General features: G+C 50.6%; 3 protein-coding genes across 3 annotated transcripts; all 3 read left to right on the forward strand.

Annotated features, from left to right (window-relative positions):
- The first annotated feature begins 714 nt into the window (after positions 1–714).
- On the forward strand, positions 715–2,425 carry LOC112888579 (berberine bridge enzyme-like 8). Its single transcript, XM_025954812.1, has one exon. The coding sequence runs from the start codon at positions 757–759 to the stop codon at positions 2,359–2,361; it is 1,605 nt and encodes a 534-aa protein (XP_025810597.1). The 5' UTR covers positions 715–756; the 3' UTR covers positions 2,362–2,425.
- A 1,445-nt stretch (positions 2,426–3,870) lies between these two features.
- Positions 3,871–5,667, forward strand: LOC112888578 (berberine bridge enzyme-like 8). Its single transcript, XM_025954811.1, has one exon. The coding sequence runs from the start codon at positions 3,903–3,905 to the stop codon at positions 5,517–5,519; it is 1,617 nt and encodes a 538-aa protein (XP_025810596.1). The 5' UTR covers positions 3,871–3,902; the 3' UTR covers positions 5,520–5,667.
- Positions 5,668–14,306: 8,639 nt separating this feature from the next.
- Positions 14,307–15,884, forward strand: LOC112890818 (berberine bridge enzyme-like 8). The gene has a single exon (XM_025957679.1). It carries the CDS (start codon positions 14,307–14,309, stop codon positions 15,882–15,884), a length of 1,578 nt encoding a protein of 525 aa, XP_025813464.1.
- Positions 15,885–17,098: the final 1,214 nt, after the last annotated feature.

A 17,098-nucleotide genomic window follows, 5' to 3' on the forward strand; every position in this document is an offset into this window, starting at 1 on the left:
TTTAGGTTAATGGACAGTCCACCGGAATACCATTAACAAAATATCCACTATTCAGCTGATCCAAACCGCGTGGTCCAGGTAACTCTATGGTTACTATAGAAGGTAACACACCGACAGTATTCACTTGACTACTTGCACACTTTGGTTGTGTCTCGCCAGAAGGAAACTAGTCACAAACCGCTTGTAAGAGCAGGTACAATAAATTCTAGTCAGCTGGCTATAAGCTTTATTTTATTATATTTATGCTGAGGTGGAGGAGAGAAGAGAGAAGAGAGAGAAGGAGCTGGCTGTAGGATAGTAGCAAGCTCATAACTGGTTATAGCACAAATTCCCAGGCTGAGGTGAGAAAATGAGAGTATGCAAGTGGGTCTAATATTAATTACACAACACTCTTTTAGCCAACATAATAGCCAATCTATTATATTTGTTGATTACAATATTAATTTTAGATGACATAGCAAACTCTTATAGTCAGCAGCGGACTAAACTATTGTTCTTGCTATAACACACCCACCACTTCACGCAGGCTCACAGGCCTGCCTGAAGCCAGCGAGTAGCTTCGGCACAAACAACTTGGCCCGTGTACTGTTGGCCGGCGACCGCGACTTTTCCACATGCGTGCATGGCGTGCGCGAACACCCCCTGAACGTCGCCGCATAGTCTATAAATACGCATACGTGTCGCCAGCTTAAGCCACACAATCACAACCCGGTCAATCCCAACGTCTAAGCCTCAGTCTCAGCCCTCGCCGCGAAGATGGCCGTGCCCGCCGGAGCAGCACTAGCGCTCCTCCTCTGCGTCCTCTGCTGCTACGCCCCCGCCCTGTCCTCGGCCGCCGCCGGCGACTTCCTCCGGTGCCTCTCGGCGTCTGTCCCGAGCCAGCTCCTGCTCACCCCTGCCTCGCCTTCCTTCTCCTCCGTCCTGGCGTCCTCCATCCGGAACCCGAGGTTCTTCACCCCCGGCACGATGCGCCCGCTCTGCATCGTCGCGGCCGCCAACGCCTCCCACGTCCAGGCCGCGGTCCTCTGCGGCCGCCGCCACGGGGTGCGCCTCCGCGTGCGCAGCGGCGGGCACGACTACGAGGGCCTCTCGTACCGGTCCGTGCGCCCCGAGGAGTTCGCGGTGGTCGACCTCGCCGGCCTCCGCTCCGTGCGAGTCGACCGCGCCGCGGCCACCGCGTGGGTGGACTCCGGCGCCACCGTCGGGGAGCTCTACTACGCCGCGGCCAGGGCGGACCCGCAGCTGGCCTTCCCCGCCGGCGTGTGCCCGACCATCGGCGTAGGGGGCCACTTCAGCGGCGGCTGCATCGGCATGATGATGCGCAAGCACGGGCTCTCTGTCGACAACGTCCTCGACGCCACGCTGGTGGACGCCAGCGGGAGGATCCTGGTCAGGAAGGCCATGGGGGAGGACCTCTTCTGGGCCATCCGGGGCGGCGGCGGCGGGAGCTTCGGCATCGTGCTATCCTGGAAGGTGAGGCTCGTCAGGGTCCCGCTGAGGGTGACGGCCTTCACCATCCAGAAGACCGTCGCCCAGGGCGCCATAGACGCCGTGACCAAATGGCAAACCCTCGCGCCGGCGCTCCCCGACGCGCTCACCATCAGGGTGGTCATCCAGAACCAGCAGGCCCGGTTCCAGTCCCTGTACCTCGGCACGTGCGACCAGCTCCTTCCGGTGATGAGCTCCCGGTTCCCGGAGCTCGGAATGACGCGCGCCGACTGCCGGGAGATGACCTGGCTGCAGTCCGCGCTCTACATCAACTCCGGCAGCACCGGCCAGCCAGTGGAGGCCCTCCTCAACCGGACGACCAGCCTGAGCACCTTCACCAAGAACAAGTCCGACTACGTGAAGCAAGCCATCACCCGGGAGTCGTGGCAGAAGATCTTCCCCTGGTTCAACGGCCCTAGTGCGGGGCTCATCATCCTAGAGCCCCACGGCGGGCAGGTCAGCCGCATCGCCGACGGCGACACGCCGTACCCGCACCGGAGCGGCGTCCTCTACAACATCCAGCACATCGCGTTCTGGTCGGGCGACGGCGGCACCGCGGCGACGACCTGGATCAACGGCTTCTACAGCTTCATGGGCCAGTTCGTGACCAAGAACCCCAGGGCGGCGTACGTGAACTACCGGGACCTTGACATCGGCCAGAACGCGGTGGTCGGCGGCGTCACGAGCTACGACAGCGGCAGGGTGTGGGGCGAGAAGTACTTCGGGGCGGCCAACTTCAAGAGGCTGGCCATCACCAAGGGCAAGATGGATCCCGGTGACTACTTCCGGAACGAACAGAGCGTCCCGCCACTTGTCCAAACTCCCAAGCAAGTGAGCCACACGTCGAGCCGCCATGAGAACTGCTGTTTATAATACTTTAATTATTGCATTTTTTTGGGAAGGTTGCGTGTCATATTTCAATGTGTAAGTATTTGTTTTCTTGGACTCCTATTTTATAAATCAATACTATGAATCATTCAGGAATCATCCAAATCTTTGAACACATCAGGATAATACACCATGTATCGTCTTGGGATGATTTTTATAGTACTAATTAATAGTATAACATATAAGAAAAATGATGATGTGGTAACAAATTTATGGAGGAGAAAGAAGAAAATGTTTCTGACTAAATCACCTCTAGGAGTATGCAAGAACCAAGGATGGGAGATGGGGTAAAGGAAAAAAGGAGAGAGAGAGAAAAGATGGAATTGGAGGACAATTTATTTTTTGAATAAGTCATCCATTAGAAATATAGGGTGCGATTGGTTATCTACATGCAGCCGAAACTAACCAGCATTCAAGCCTCGAGGGCAACTCCTCCCGCGTTCTCCATCCACCATTGCAGCTAGCTAGCCTTCCTCGAATGGGTATCGATCCGTGAACGCGTGCATCTCCATTCCGTGCTGTCATTGGCGCCCCCGGTTGTCGTGTCCAGGTAGGTGTCTTTTGTTGGGATCGAAAACGAAGCACCCGACGTATCTTCAGCTCAAGAAGAGCCAAATGTTTGGCACTGCAGCTGTGCGCGCCAGCCCCTCATGCTTTCAACTGACTGATTCCTTTGGCTGGTTCAGTCCAAGGTGCCTGCCTACAACCAACTACCAACACTTTATTATGAACACGATGGAATTGCTAGTTTAGATTATCATCTACTGCCATCACCACTCTCTGCACGCTTCACCGCGTCCTCTAGTTTCATGTCTTTCATGTATGTTACTGCATATATATAGATATATATATAAATCCTTGGGAGATGCATGAGGCATGCATAAAATACTAGCACTGCATTAACCGGCCTGGAATCACTAACCTGCAAGATCTAGGAGTGGTTGACTGTTTTTGTCTCTTGACAGTAGTATACTACAGAGCAGTGAACGATGCCAATCTGAATCCTGTGAGCGCTTTAGCCTCTAGCTCCTGTTTTCTGAAACAGATCAGGAGCTCAGGCAGTCAGACGACCTCATTAATACCGACCTTCGGCGTGATCGAGGCGCCGGGAGCCACAGATGCGAATATAATCTCATCCACGATCTGGTGACCTACAAAAATACTACTACTATACTAGTACCACTACTCGATCTTCTGCTTCAATCTATACATCATGCAGTTCGCGTCCGTGCATGTAAACTTCGCTCTTCACGGGCGGCCATTCCATCGTCTCCGGCCAGGTCGATCCATCCCTTACGACCGTCGGAATAGTTGACCGCCGACTCCTCCAAGGCTCCATCCACCTAGGGCTCAAACTAATTGGCACGCATCCCAGAGTGATCACGAGTCATAACGTACACGCAGCTTCCTTCCGTGTCACCACACCAGCAGAGATCAGCAACTAACTACTATATAAACAGAGCTTACTGCCCAAGCGATGAACAAGCAGCACTGTCGCATTGGCATTGCAAGATCGTCAAGCCAAGATGGAAGTGTCCTCCAGAGGCTTAGCGCTAGCGCTCATCCTCAGCTTCTCCTCTCTCTGCTACCTCGGCGCTCCATCCTCAGCAGCTACCTCCGACCCCGACGGCTTCCTGCAGTGCCTGTGGGGGAGCGTACCCAGCGGGCTCATCTACACGCAGGGCGCGAGCAACTTCACCGACGTGCTGGCGTCCTCCGTCCGGAACCCCCGGCTCTTCACCGCCGACACGGCGCGCCCGCTCTGCGTCGTCACGGCCACCGACGGCTCCCACGTGCAGGCCGCCGTGCGTTGCGGCCGCGCGCACGCCGTGCGCCTCCGCGTCCGCAGCGGCGGGCACGACTACGAGGGCCTCTCGTACCGGTCCCTGCAGCAGGGCGAGGTGTTCGCGGTGGTCGACCTCGCCGGCCTCCGCGCCGTCGCTGTCAGCGCCGACGACGCCGCGTGGCCGGCCCCCACGGCGTGGGTCGAGTCCGGCGCCACGCTCGGGGAGCTCTACTACACGGTCGCCAGGAACAACTCCGGGCTTGCGTTCCCGGCCGGGATCTGCCCGACCATCGGCGTGGGCGGCCACTTCAGCGGCGGCGGGATCGGCATGCTCATGCGCAGGTTCGGGCTCGCCGCCGACAACATCCTCGACGCCAAGCTGGTGAACGCCGACGGCGAGCTCATCGACAGGGCGGCCATGGGGGAGGACCTCTTCTGGGCCATCCGGGGCGGCGGCGGCGGGAACTTCGGCATCGTCGTGTCGTGGAAGGTGAGCCTCGTCAGGGTCCCATCCACCGTTACGGCGTTCAACGTCATGAGGACGCTGGACCAGGGCGCCATCGACGTCCTCACCAGGTGGCAGGAGGTCGGCCCGACCCTGCCCTTCGACATCAACATGCGGGCGATCATCCAGGGGCAACAGGTGACGTTCCAGACACTGTACCTTGGCAGGTGCAGCGACGTCGTGCCGACGCTGGGCACCTTCTTCCCGGAGCTCGGCATGACGGGCGCCGACTGCCTCGAGATGACCTGGCTGCAGTCGGTGGTCTTCTTCGACACCTGGAACCCCAGCGCGCCGGTGGAGTCGCTGCTCAACCGCCGCACCAGCCTGAGCACCTTCACCAAGAACAAGTCCGACTACGTCCGCCGCGCCATCGCCAGGGATGACTGGAAGAACATCTTCCCCTGGTTCGCCATGAACGGCGCTGGGATGATCATCCTGGAGCCGCACGGCGGGTTCATCGGCGCCATCCCGGCCTCGGCGACGCCGTACCCGCACCGGAGCGGGGTGCTGTACAACATCCAGTACATCGCCTTCTGGCCCTCGGGCAGCGACGGCTCGGCGGCGACGAGCTGGATCAACAACTTCTACGACTTCATGGGCCAGTACGTGACCAAGAACCCGAGGGAGGCGTACGTGAACTACCGCGACCTGGACATCGGCGAGAACACGGTGGTGAACGACGTCAGCACGTTCGACGGCGGCAAGGTCTGGGGCGAGAAGTACTTCGCCGGCAACTTCAGGAGGCTTGCCGCGGTGAAGGCGGCGGTGGATCCGACCGACTTCTTCAGGAACGAGCAGAGCATCCCGCCGTTGCTCCAAGGCAATAATCGTTGGGGCAAGCGTTTGGGCTAACACGAGTATTGTATTGTTGAATCTTGATGCGATGTACTGTTTCTGGTTCCGTTGATATGAGCTGGTGCGGAACCTGAGTACCTAACTGTTTCTGAAAGAATAAGGCCAAGAATTGCACGTCTATATGCTCGTACTTTTTATGAGGAAACAAGCTTGTGCAGTCTGTTGGACATTTGTTTCTCTGAACGGCACATGGGTGTTCTCTAGAGCTCTCATTAGGTCCTTAATGAGGTACTCATATTTCTAAGCTTCAGATCACAGATATGATGTATAGGTCCGTCTTAGTTCGTTCTAATAAGCCAAACATTTTTGCTTTGACAGTCAACATGTGTCAAGTTTGTAGAGTGAGTGGTTCTAGTATTTGGCTAGTTGGCTCAGGGTTATTTAAAGAGTGTCATGTTAAGTTAGTTGTGTCGGTCTTATGTAGTTCGGGGGAGGTGCGGTACACTCACACAGTCACACTTTTATATGGTTTTGTGGTTCCGTTGCCACACTGAAAACAGAACTGGCATTTATTTTTGTTTTCTCCTTCTAATAAAACTTGCGGCAAAGTTTATGTTGTCCTTTCGAAAAAATCAGCACGCAAAACTTTTCTAGATTGACAGTATAAGATTGTTAATCTAACATACACCAAGATATTTCTTGTTCCCTTCACACAAATTTCTGCAATCTGCACCTTTAGATAAAATACGAACATTTCAAATCAGCTTTGATTTTTTTTTTCAAATCTCCTCCTCATACCACCCTTCACCCTTGCTTCTTTGACACCGCCTGCGGTGTTCATCCCTGGAGTAGTTTATTTCTTTCTAGCTGGATACTAATCGGCAACTTAAGTCACAAGTCATAACTCAGCTTTAGACAAGTACTAACAAGCACTCTAGTATTCACATTGCAATGAGAAAAAGTGGCTATGTTCAAAAGTTTAGCACTATGCACTAGTGCTAATGTCTAGAACATTGTTATCTTCTTACCACCTTTCCATTAATTGCTTCCTCGCCTCCCTCTGATAGCTATGGATTCCTCTTGTGCTTGTAGGAGAAGATATCTAGTGAGCCCATCTATAGGCAGTACCACAGCAACTTCATTGACATGCTTAGGCTGTCTTCGTCACCTTCCTCTTTCACTCCATGTATCCTTACACGATCTTCAGCCCAAGCTTTTACTCACCCTTAACCGTTGGTCCATTGGCGATGTAACTTGGTTGTCCGTTACCACCTCATTATCGACGGCCATATCTCTGATCCATATACCTACACATCATGGGTTAAGAAACATGCATGTATCTCCACCAACCGCAACTCAACTACTTCACCACATTCAATTAGCCAAAAATACAATCATTCAGGCCAGTAGCGTAGCTAGGATTTTGAACTAGGGTGGTCTAACTCAATAATTTTTTTTCAAACATTATATAGATAATGCACGAACAAATAAGTATAGAATTTACCAAATATAATACAATGAAACAAAAGACGTCTTACAAACATTTTAAATTAAGCAAGTCTAAAATATGCTTAATGTAGCTTACAAACCCGCAATAATACGATGAAATAAAAGATATCTTACAAACATTTTAACTTGTCTTGGCCCACCCAAGAAACTCATCACCTCACGTGAAAGATCTCGTCAACAATCCCTTAGGGCCAACCATGATGTTTTCACAAGTTAACATGTGCATCCTCATGGTCCATCCAAGGATGTGACTGACGCTACCACCCAGATTTATTTCTCCCTCACTGACTTCTAGTCACCTTCCCATACTTTCTCTATAAGATTACTGATTTTCGACTAGTATTCTTCATTACTGAAGGGGTTTTGCTCCCCAACTTCCAGTACAACTCCATTTTACTAGTTCGCGACTAGTACTACGTGTAGTGTACTGAAGGAGCATTGCTCCCATAGTGCCAGTAACACTTCGTTTTACTAGTTCGCGACTATTACTATGAGTAGTGTACTGAAGGGGCATCGCTCCCATAATTGCTAGTAATTATAACACTTCATTTTACTAGTTCGCGACTAGTACTACGAGTAGTGTACTGAAGGGGTATCACTCCCAGAATTCCAGTAACGCTCCGTTTAACTAGTTCGCAACTAGTACTACGAGTAGTGTACTGAAGGGGCATCGCTCCCATAATTCCTAGTAATGCTCTGTTTTCCTAATTCGCGACTAGTACTACGTATAGTGCACTGAAGTGGCATCGCTCCCAATCTTCCAGTAAAACTCCATTTTACTAGTTTGTGACTAGTACTACGTATAGTTTACGGAAGGAACCTCGCTCCCATGCTTCCAGTAATGCTCTGTTCTACGCTACTAAAGGGTTTTATTCTCATACTTCCAGCAATGTTGAGACTACTGGTCTCGAACTAGTGCTTTATGTTACTGACGGGGCCTTGCTCCCGTACTTCTCCGTTTACTAGTTTTTAAACTAGTTATACATGGAGTTTATTGCAAGGGCAATGCTCCCAACACGGTTTCATGACTATCAGTTACAACATATTTTTATGTTTACCTTGCAGGGAACTTGATCTGGACCGTACTGCTGGGTGAGTCGGATTCAACTCCGATCTGTTGGCTTCATCAACATTCGCCAACGACTACTCCAATTTTGTGAGAACACTCGACTACATGTTGCTGACTACAACAACTACTCGTTGGATTCGCCTCCAACTAGTTGGGTTCATCAACAACCGTCGGCGACTACTGGACTTCGTGAAGAATGCACGGCGACACGCTGACGACTATTTCGACTACTCATTTCGCCTAAAAGCTAGCCGGAATCGACTCTACTTGGCGACGCACTGGCGACTACTTCGATTACTAGTCTCATCTACAAAACTAGTCGGAATAAGCTCCGACTAGTCGGCTTCATCGATAGTACAAGATCCAGAGGCACTTAGCCAATACCTGACTTGGGGGCTGGCACCACCGACTACAAGGCATATCCTATGCAATTCATCTAGCTCCTAGGCTCGGGGGCTGGATACAACACGGCTCTCCGCAAAGAAGATTGCATGCCACGATTCTTTGGACCCTTTATTTCAAAACTTGGGGATTTGGATTTAAGGCTGGGGGGCTGCAGGACACGTGTCATCAGCGACTTGTTTTTCAAATCTGCTGAAACATAAGGACAAAAGACTCAAGATTGAATTGACCCTCGGCATGATTCTACGAGTCAACCTAAGGCTCGGGGGCTACTCCATATGGAGTGCGAGTTTAATCGCACCCATATAAAAGAAGATAACTACTTGGGGCACGAGCACCTCACAGCCTCGGTGCAGTCAAGGAAGTACTCAGAGGACATCTTCAAGATGAAGCTCAGGAGAACTCGAAGACGCCTTCAGAACCCGAGTTGGGACATGGCCCACGCTCCACATCTGTGTAACTACTCATAGCCTAGTATAACTGCTCCTACAGTAGTCAAACTAGTCGGATACGGTAGAAAACTGCAAGAAAACCACTCGGGGTAGGACTCTAGAGCATGTATCCGATTAGGACTTCCATGTAAACCTGTCCCCCCAGACTATATAAGGGCGGATAGGACCCCCTCCAGGGGGAATTAGGGCGATCCTCTAGGAAATCACCCAGGAGATCACCCAATCATCATAAAAGGCAATACAAACCATACAGGACGTAGAGTATTATGCTCTCGGCGGCTCGAACCTGTCTAAAACCTTACGTTCCTTTGCACCTTCGAGTTTTTGATCTCGACGACACGCTACCTACAAACTTACCACCTCGAGGGTATCCCTCGGTGGGCGTGGCGGTAAAACACCGATAGAGGGCCAATCCACGCTCAACAAAATATTGAAACAAAACAATCTCCTCAGCCCCTTCATAGCTCTTATCACCATTGGCAGACTACCACTGGATAATCTCCTTGGGCTACAGGAGGCATTCATCTACAAGCGTTTTGAGGTTAGCCTCAGAACGCTTACTTGTTCTCCACCCATCGCCGGTGGCGGCGGCGGGTTTGGAATCCTTCCCCTTCGACTTAGTGGCGCCTTTCTTGCTTACCATTCTTGTTGTCATGAGCCGCTTCACTCGCATATGCCTCGGGGGCTCAGGATTGGGGGCAAAGAAGCAACATTATAGTGGAGGAGGGAGGTCTCGTCGACTACTCCTAATAGAAGAGGATCAACTATGATTGGCCTAGATTTGAATCTAAAGGGGGCGGCGGCTACGAGACGGAGGAAGATGAAAGGCCAAGGTAGTGAGAGTGCAAGCGAAAGGGTGAGTAAACCCTAAGTTACCGCACGGTCAAATAACCAGCGATGACCCTGCAATCACTGTGTGGAATGCGAAGGGTTTTTCATCGGGTTAAGATTTATTTTGAGTGGTAATTCTGGTTACTTTGTGAAAGTTATTTGCTTAACTATTTTTTTCATAGTTGCTATCCTAAAAAAGGAGGTTTTCGAATTTCTGAACCAATTTACTCATTTTTACCATCAAATCGAATTCTTCATTTTTTTCCACAATCTATGTCATGACTCTATGGATCCTTTTTTTCCAAACCTTAGGATTTAGATCCAAGGCTCGGGGGCTGCAGGACACGTGTCATCGGCGGCTTATTTTTTAAATTTTGGAAGATAAGAGTAGAAGATTCAAGACTAATTTGACTCTCAGTCTGATTCTTCAATTCAACCTAAGACTCGGGGGCTATTCCATATGAAGTGCGAGTTTCATCGCACCCTATATAAAAGAAGACTTGACAACTACTCGGGGCATGAGCACCTCACAGCCTTGATGCAGCCAAGCAAGTACTCGGAAGACACCTTCAAGACGGAGTTCGGGAGAACTTGAAGACGCCTTCAGAAGTACTCAGAAGCTTGCAGTACTCGAGTACGAAGAGCTCGGGGTTTGTTAGACTCGGGGCCAGGAGACTGCGCACATGGCGTATATTTCTAGGACAAGGGATGGAACATGGCCCACGCTCTACACCTGTTGTGACTACTGGTACAGAAGTAGGACTAGTCGGAACATAAGAAAACTAGCCGAATAGTACTCGGGTAGAACTTCTGAGCTTGTATTTGATTAGGACTTCCATGTAATGTTGTCCCCCCAGACTACGTAAGGGCGGGCAGAGACCCCCTCCAAAATATACACATATAAGACAATACAAATCACCACACAAGACGTAGGGTATTATGCATATTGCGGCCCGAACCTGTCTAAAGTTTCGTGTTCCTTGCACTTTCGAGTTCCTGATCTCGGCGATACCCTACCTACAATCTACCACTTTGGAGGTATCCGTCGGTAGGCTTGGAGGTTAAACACCAACACATGCATCAAAGAGGCTGGAGAAGTACGCACGCGCGGATTGCCCTTTGATCAAGCGTCGCTCATGCCGTCAGTCAAGGCCACCACGGCCTACGTGCGGGAGATGCGGACACCGTCGTCTTAACTCATCAATTCGTCGGCAATCATCCACAAATCAAGCTAAGTCACTTGTACATTTCTCGACTTGTTCTCCACGAGATCGGCTACTTATCTATGTATGTCTCTTGACTCCGGAGCTACATTTCGCTGCTTACTTTTTGCGCAACGCGCATTCTCTTTGTCGCATGTCAATTACTTATTTCTGCTTTTTGTCCTCTCTTTTTGTCGCTAATCTGCTCGAATAGTATTCCGCCTTAATCCTCTCTTACATGTGGCACAAAATTATGTTGCATTACAGGGACTTGGATGCCATGTTTGTTGCAAAACAAAGTGACCCTTTGAAGAAATGAAACCCTAAACAGCTCAACTGAAATATTGAGTACTTATGGGTACTAATGGCCAAGGCCCACACGGCCCACCCTATAGCTCCGCCACTGATTCAGCCTTAACTGAAACATGCTTTTGAAACATTGAAAACTTCAAACAACTTTGATTCATAACATTTCAATCATCACTCGTAAGATTAGAATAGGACAAAACATGTCTTAACTAGGTCTCTCAAAAACCTTAATTTGCATTTTTTAAAAAAATATATGAAAAACATTTATACGATTAAAAAATATGCGTGATACCAATCACATTGTCTCTATCTGATACCTAATAATTCTTGTTGTGTGAACACACTTTGTCATTATAATCACGCAAGTGAATGTCAAACAGGTGTTATATCCACTCAAGAACACTTGTGCTCCCATACTCCACCATAAGAAAACATACCAAAAGGTACATGAAAATTTGAACCGAAAATATATATGGATAGAGGATACAATGATTTATTTTCATGTAAAGTTTGAACTTGAACAAAATTATATGCAAGGAGAAAAAAAAAAAAGAAAAATCGGCATTTGAATAGGTGCGAGCGGCTGCAAGTCCCGATGATGAACAGTGCGTCTGCCCCAGTTACATGCTGATTTTTTGTTTTTTTGATTCTCCTTGCATAAATATTTTTTCAACCTCGAACTTTGCATGAATATTGATCGTTGCATCCTCTATCGTCCATACACATTTTTGGTCCAATTTTTCATGCACGTTTTTATTTTTTTTATGGTGGAGTAGGGGAGCACTTGAACTCCCCTCATATCCACTAAATGTCATTTCCCTAAACAATCATTTGGCTCAAGGTATCACAACTAAACATTCAAAAAATTTCGTAATTTGAATATCAGTAACATTTAGTTGATTTTCTAAAGAACATAAAAATTTTGTTTGAAAATTTGGAGACATTCATGTTGAAAATTAGAAAAAAAATTACCAATAGATTTTAAAATGCATGAATTCTTCATGAACTTGTAAAGAGCTAGCACGCTCCTTATGCTCTCTGTTGCTTTAGCTCATCCATTAGGTCCTTGATTTAAATTTTCAATATTTCTGTTGTTTCACCTCCATTAGCTCTCTGCTACTGTTGTTTCACCTCCAAAAGTAGAACGGTACTAGCAAAAGATGAACATGAGATCGGGTGTAACACCTAGATGGGTTTAAGTAAAGTAGTAAAGCAAAACATACTATATTATTTAAAAAAGAATTTGAGACGGACGTGGAGGAGTAAAATAGACTGTTTTTTTACTTATATATATAAAGGAAAATATATGGCTACTCTAGTCTTTCAACCGGCATGATTCCATCCTCCTGCATCCACCATGGCTGAAGCGTCGTCGCCACCCCCCCGGCCCCCACAACAAAGTCGGGATGAGGATGTCGTCATCGATGGTTTAGCGTCGGATCAAGAAACGACAATGTGTGAGGGTGCAGAGAGGAGATAGAAGCACCCTAAATTTGCAAAAGTAGGTGGTAGAGGCGCATGCTGCAGCTTGAGGTCACGGAAGACGGTCACCAGCATCAGAGAAGACCGACTGTTAGGTATACATAGGGCCTGTTTAGATCACGTGTAAACGTAAAAAGTGTAAACGCAAAAACGCAGGTGTAAAACTTTACACCTTTTTGCATTTACAGGTGTTTAGATCGCGTGTAAACGCAAAAAGTGTAAACGCAAAAACGGCGATGCTGGAGCTCGGCTGCCGCGGCAGGGGAGGGGGCGGACGGCACGGCGGCGGCGGGGGGAGGGCCGGCGGGGAGCAGTAGGCGGGGGAGCAGCAGGCGGCGGGGGAGCAGCAGGCGGGGGGAGGGGCGGCGGGGGGAGGGCCGGCGGGGGAGCAGCAGGCGGGGGAGGGGCGGCGGGGGAGCAGCAGGCGGGGGAGGGGCGGCGGGGGAGGGGCGGCGGGGGAGCAGCAGGCGGCGGGGGAGGGGCGGCGGGGGGAGCAGCAGGTTGGGGAGCAGCAGGCGGCGGGGGACGGGCGGCGGGGGAGCAGCAGGAGGCGGGGGACGGGGCGGACGGCACGGCGGCGGCGGGGAGCAGCAGGCGGCGGGGGACGGGGCGAGCGAGATAGGGTTCGGAGTCGCGGAGCGGGCCGAGTGGAAATGGACGCGGGGCGCGGCGAGGGGAGCAGCAGCACTGCGGGAGAGAATGCACGCGGCCCGATGCCCAAACGCAAAATTAAACGGACCGGCCCGTTTAGATGCCTAAACGCGAAAAGGCCGTAAAGGCGAAATTTTTTTGCCTTTACGGGCAGATCTAAACAGGCCCATACTCATGGAAGAAGGATTGGAGGCTCGAAAATCAAAAATCATACAAATCTGAGTGTTGGGCACCTAGAAGACGGACCCTGCGAAAAACATACATACGCCATGAGCACACATTTTTTTATCATCAGAAGCATGCGTGTAGATGGTGAATATCATAATTTGAAGTATTGTGGGTACATCCATACTCCAATGGGATCAATTCTTTGTTTCAATACCTTAATTATAGGTATCGACAACTAAATGTTAAAACTTTCGAATTGAAAGTCTGGAAATATTTTTTCCAACTTACAAAGAATTGGAGATTTTAATTTGAAAGTTTGGATGTACTGTGTTGAAATTGCGAAATCTGAACCAAGAAAGCATTTTACCTATGGTTTCTCCATTGCTTTAGCTCATCCATTACGGCCTTGGTTTCTATTTGCAGTGTTGCCTCTTCTTCACCTCCACGTAGCACTGCATGCCTCTCCATCGTTTTGTATTTTTTGACCAAGCAGAAGCAGAGAAACTCGAATATGCCGTACCCTACGTGTCTCTTCTTCACCAGCTTTCCCGCGCCCCACCTGCAACTGCAAGAAATCCCGTCCGGCACAGACCCTGTAAAAACGCAGCGTTTGACCAGTCACCTTCCTCGGTATAGTTTCCAAGTGGTAACCGCTCCATCAATCGATGCATCCGCGCGAGTAGGAGCCGGAGAAGCAAGCTGCCCATTCGAAGCCTCTATATAAACCTCAGGGCCCTGTCCTTGTGGCCACCCAACACTGCCCCCAACAATGGCGACATCTTCATCAAGGGCCTCTGCCTTGGCGCTCCTCTTGTGCGCCTTGTCGGCCTCCTCCTTCCACGTCGCCATTTCAGGCCCGCCGGCGCCGTCGCCCGGCAAGGATGACTTCCTCTCGTGCCTCACAAAGACCGTCCCGCCCCGCCTCCTCTTCGCCAAGAGCTCCCCGGCGTATGGCTCCGTCTGGTCCTCCACCATCCGGAACCTCAAGTTCCTGTCCGACAAGACGGTGAAGCCGCTGTACATCATCACCCCCACCGAGCCCTGCCACATCCAGGCCACCGTGTCGTGCGGGCGCAAGCACGGCATGCGGCTCCGCGTCCGGAGCGGCGGGCACGACTACGAGGGCCTGTCGTACCGGTCCGACAAGGCGGAGCCGTTCGCCGTCGTGGACCTGTCCAAGATGCGGCAGGTGCGCATCGACGGCAAGCAGGCGACGTCGTGGGTGGACTCCGGCGCGCAGCTGGGCGAGATCTACTACGCCGTGGCGAAGGAGACGCCCAAGCTCGGGTTCCCCGCGGGGGTGTGCGCGACCATCGGCGTCGGGGGCCACTTCAGCGGGGGCGGCTTCGGCATGATGTTGCGCAAGTACGGCACCGCTGCCGACCTGGTCATCGACGCCAAGGTGGTGGACGCCGAGGGCAGGCTGCTGGACAGGAAGGCCATGGGCGAGGACCTGTTCTGGGCCATCCGCGGCGGCGGCGGCGCGAGCTTCGGCATCGTGGTGTCGTGGCAGGTGAAGCTGGTGCCGGTTCCCCCCACGGTGACGGTGTTCCAGATCCACAAGGGCGTCAAGGACGGCGCCGTCGACCTGGTCGCCAAGTGGCAGCAGGTGGCGCCGTCCCTCCCCGAGGACCTGATGATCCGGATCCTGGCCATGGGGCAGGACGCGCTGTTCGAGGCCCTGTTCCTGGGCACGTGCAAGGACTTGGTGCCGCTGATGAACGCCCGGTTCCCGGAGCTGGGGATGAACCAGACGCACTGCAACGAGATGTCGTGGATCCAGTCGGTGCCCTACATCCCGCTGGGGAAGACGGGCACCGTCAAGGACCTCCTCAACAGGACCTCCAACATCAGGGCCTTCGGCAAGTACAAGTCGGACTACGTGCGGGACCCCATCCCCAGGAGCGTGTGGGAGAAGATCTTCACCTGGCTGGTGAAGCCCGGCGCCGGGGTGATGATCATGGACCCCTACGGCGGCAAGATCAGCTCCATCGCCGACGACGCGACGCCGTTCCCGCACCGGCAGGGGATGCTCTTCAACATCCAGTACGTCAACTACTGGTTCGGGGAGGGCTCCGGGGCGCAGCCCAACCAGTGGAGCAGGGACATGTACGCGTTCATGGAGCCGTACGTGACCAAGAACCCGAGGCAGGCGTACGTCAACTACAGGGACATGGACCTCGGCGTCAACCAGGTGGTCGGCGACGTCTCCACCTACGAGAGCGGCAAGGTCTGGGGGGAGAAGTACTTCAAGGGCAACTTCGAGAGGCTCGCCAGGACCAAGGCCAAGGTGGATCCGCAGGACTACTTCAGGAACGAGCAGAGCATCCCGCCATTGCTCAAGTGATGATGAGCAACCAGTAGTACTGCTGCTGCTACTAGATCATCATCATCGATCCATCCGACCGCGCCACGGAGACACAAAGGGAGCGCCGAGTCGTACTTACGTGCTTCATTCAGTTGGTAATTAGACCGATCCTGCATTGCACGCGTTGAGATTAAGTTGCATTGCATGGAGAGTTTGTTAATTAGTGTGTGGATGGCATTATTTTCCATGGCATATAGGAGCTGCTTGCTGGGGTCCAATTGTGCTCTCCAAGTAAATAAGAACATAGTACAATGTTTGTTAATAATAAAGTTTTGTTTTTTGATGAGTTATATAGGCAGCCTGTTACTATTTCATGTACTTATCTACAATGCAGCCGGTTCATATATACTACTTGTCATGACAAATTTTTGCTGCTAGACATTCATCTTTTACGTAAGTTGATACAGTATTTCTACATAAGTCGTTTCTACATGCACGATCAAGTTGTAACAAAGTAAAAGTTATCACATATTCTATACACAAATTGATATTAATAAGTTGATACAAAACTCTATACAAATTATACAAATACTACGCTGTACAAGTTGCTATGCCTATATATATACATATATTGCACGTGCAGGACAAGTTATTATTTGTAAAATATAACATAAATTGTTACACAGATTGTACATATGTTGTGATTACATATTCGACATAAATTGATAGTTATATGAAATAGCTTCAAAATTCATCAAACATGGATCTAATTTTGTAGATCTCTTTACAAGGAACATAATGGTGGAAATGGATTTAAAATATGATGCTTGATTAGAGAGTTATGCTCATTCGAAGATAATATGTCTATTTCTTAATGTTCACCGGTGATGTTAGCCCGAAAGCGATGTTTGTGGTGACCCAGCTACGCCTGTAGTGCTTCCGCTAAGTTTCGCTGGTTTGGGACAGGTGGCATCCTATGATTGCATCACCGTCAGGTCGTACGTGGGTAAGCCGGTTCATATTAGGACTCGGCGGTGATATCTTTTGAACCTATCACCACCGGTTCGTAATACGACCCGGTTCGTAATACAATCCGGTGGTGATGCCTACTATCACCGACGGGTCGATTTAAACCGGTGGTGATAGGGTGTTTGTGATGAACTATTGTGTAGTAGTGTATGCCTTATAATTCGGTCATTAAGAAGATATGAAATGGGTTCTTTTAACTAGGATTTTAATATGAATCCTGTCTT

Source organism: Panicum hallii, chromosome 4 (genome assembly GCF_002211085.1).
Source record: "Panicum hallii strain FIL2 chromosome 4, PHallii_v3.1, whole genome shotgun sequence".
In the NCBI taxonomy this organism is placed as follows: domain Eukaryota; kingdom Viridiplantae; phylum Streptophyta; class Magnoliopsida; order Poales; family Poaceae; genus Panicum; species Panicum hallii.